Here is a 2,039-nt window from a genome sequence, read left to right on the forward strand (position 1 = left end):
ATTCAAAAGTCTGATTACTCAGGTCATTTTCACATTTAGACATGTAATTTAAACTATTCCTTTTTAATTATAGTTTAACATGCCTAAAATAACATAAAGTAAACCCATTTTTTCTCGATTTTTTCATAAATAGTTCAACAATCAGTTTAACTGTCCCAGACTTCGTGCTTTTTCCTTAGACGATACAGATCTCTCCATGTCGTTATTTAATTCATTTCCACCATTCATTTGCGCCAACACCAAGTTCATTCAGTCCTCTTCGCTGCAGGTAGTAAGAGGCGGGTAAAATATTCGGGCAGTTATCTTGGTTCACGCTTACCATCGTCAGTTTAAGTCCAAAGTAGTGCAATCGGTATTCAACTGCCTGAAACTCGAAAATATTTAGTTTTTCGCATCCTTTTAACATTTTTCACCCTATGGTAGATAGTGAAAAATAACCACATTCATACCTTATAACGAGCTGATCCAACGGAAATTTTTCAAAGGGTTGCGGGTAGGTATGGAGCTGTTAGCAAGATTCAGTTTTCTATATATCTGCAGTTTTTATATATATTACAGAGCATATTTTTTCCAGATACATATTTCAGTTTTTTTGACCTTTTATTTTAGCTATAAGCCTCATTTTAGAGAGTGGCTTTCAGTTTTTAAATTTTCTTCAAGTTAAACGACTTTGGAGAAGAAATAACACCTTGACAGAGAGGTGATGGTATCATTGTTTAACAGAGTAGCCCTTTAATTGCTATAAAAAAATTCAAAAAAAAAATAACTAATGGGTATTTATTTGTTCATGCTGATTATTCGATTTAAACAAAGCTCAAATCAATAACTGACTTCTAATTTACGAGTATTTGGGAACTGAAGTCGTGACAAAACCCACGAATGTTCAGCTTTAACATTATTGATTCCGTTCACGCAGTAATATACCAGGGCGAAATACTTGTCCACGTGGAGAATGAACATATTTGGCATTCCTGGCGTGGATAGTCCGAGGTTGAACAAGTCCAGAATGAGGTCACCTCGGTTGGAGTTAGCGTTGTGTTCGTGAAGAGATGTCAGGAGGCTGTGACAATTGGAACTAATGCGCGCTAACGGTCTGTAAGGGCAAACCGTCTCGTTCCAGGTTATACCAACACCTGGAAAATTATTTATTGAAATTAAAAAACCAGGTTTTGAGAGCAAGTTAAATTCCTCTCCCAGCCCATCCTCCCCCATTGACAATTTCACTTACTTTGTGCGAAAGTTTGAATAAGTTATCTTTTTCAAAAGTTTGTTCTCAAGTTCCCAAAACTAAACTTCTTAGCTGCTCGCGAAATTAACACGATGAGCGTGAAGAACATTTTTCCTGAAAAACTACATTCTCCCTTTTCGCAAAAACTCTTCTTGGATGCTCAATTATTAATAAAAGATGAAAATATGATGTTCAATTTACACTTCTAGGATAGATTTGCTTTTTCATTTTAAAACAGAAACTAATTAGGTTAGGGAAAAAAATGTCATCATGGAACTAACTTTACCTAGCAATAAGCATCACTAGTATTTGCTTAAACTTTTTTTATCTTGATAGAAATTGAGCAAATTTACTTTTTAGGGAGCTGACAAAAAACTAGGAATTGATGATGAGTGGAAATTGAGAAAAAACTTGAAAATCGAAAACTTCAGTAGATCCACCGCCCAGTTATTGAAAAAAGTGTTGAAACAAACCGTGGTGATCTCTTTTGAAGTTGAACTGGTGATAACTGCAGTTGCTGGATCCGGGAATAGTCCAAGAGTCAACTGACTGTCTCACCCCGTACCACTCCCCCTCCAGCATATGTAGCTGCACCTTCTCACTCGCCAGGTGGGGACATTGCCTGTCGTCACGGAACTCACGGGCAGAGACGAAAGCTATTACTAAAAGCCAGGAAAAGAGCCAAAAATTCAAACCACAATGGAGTTGTAGAACCATCGTTTGCAATTTTTGAATAAATTCCAGTTTAGTCACTTTTATTCAAGGCTGAATAAGTTCAAAACAACATCAATCAATCGAAGGCTACTATTTT

General features: G+C 36.4%; 1 protein-coding gene across 1 annotated transcript; it reads right to left on the reverse strand.

Annotated features, from left to right (window-relative positions):
- Positions 1–2,039, reverse strand: LOC134848470 (uncharacterized). Its single transcript, XM_063865935.1, has 3 exons — positions 1,702–2,039; positions 832–1,133; positions 1–364 (listed from the first exon to the last, which is right to left on the reverse strand). Exons 1-3 carry the CDS (start codon positions 1,943–1,945, stop codon positions 212–214), a joined length of 699 nt encoding a protein of 232 aa, XP_063722005.1. The 5' UTR covers positions 1,946–2,039; the 3' UTR covers positions 1–211.

This window comes from Symsagittifera roscoffensis, chromosome 6 (genome assembly GCF_963678635.1).
Source record: "Symsagittifera roscoffensis chromosome 6, txSymRosc1.1, whole genome shotgun sequence".
Taxonomy (NCBI): Eukaryota; Metazoa; Xenacoelomorpha; order Acoela; family Convolutidae; genus Symsagittifera; species Symsagittifera roscoffensis.

What these genes read in the sequence shown, in the direction of transcription:
- LOC134848470 (XM_063865935.1), bottom strand. Translation starts at nt 1,945, where the DNA reads ATGGTTCTACAACTCCATTGTGGTTTGAATTTTTGGCTCTTTTCCTGG. An exon ending in CTTCAAAAGAGATCACCACG is followed by an intron (nt 1,134 to 1,701) that starts GTTTGTTTCAAC and finishes ATAATTTTCCAG; the next exon opens with GTGTTGGTATAACCTGGAAC. An exon ending in CAAATACTCGTAAATTAGAA is followed by an intron (nt 365 to 831) that starts GTCAGTTATTGA and finishes TTCGAGTTTCAG; the next exon opens with GCAGTTGAATACCGATTGCA.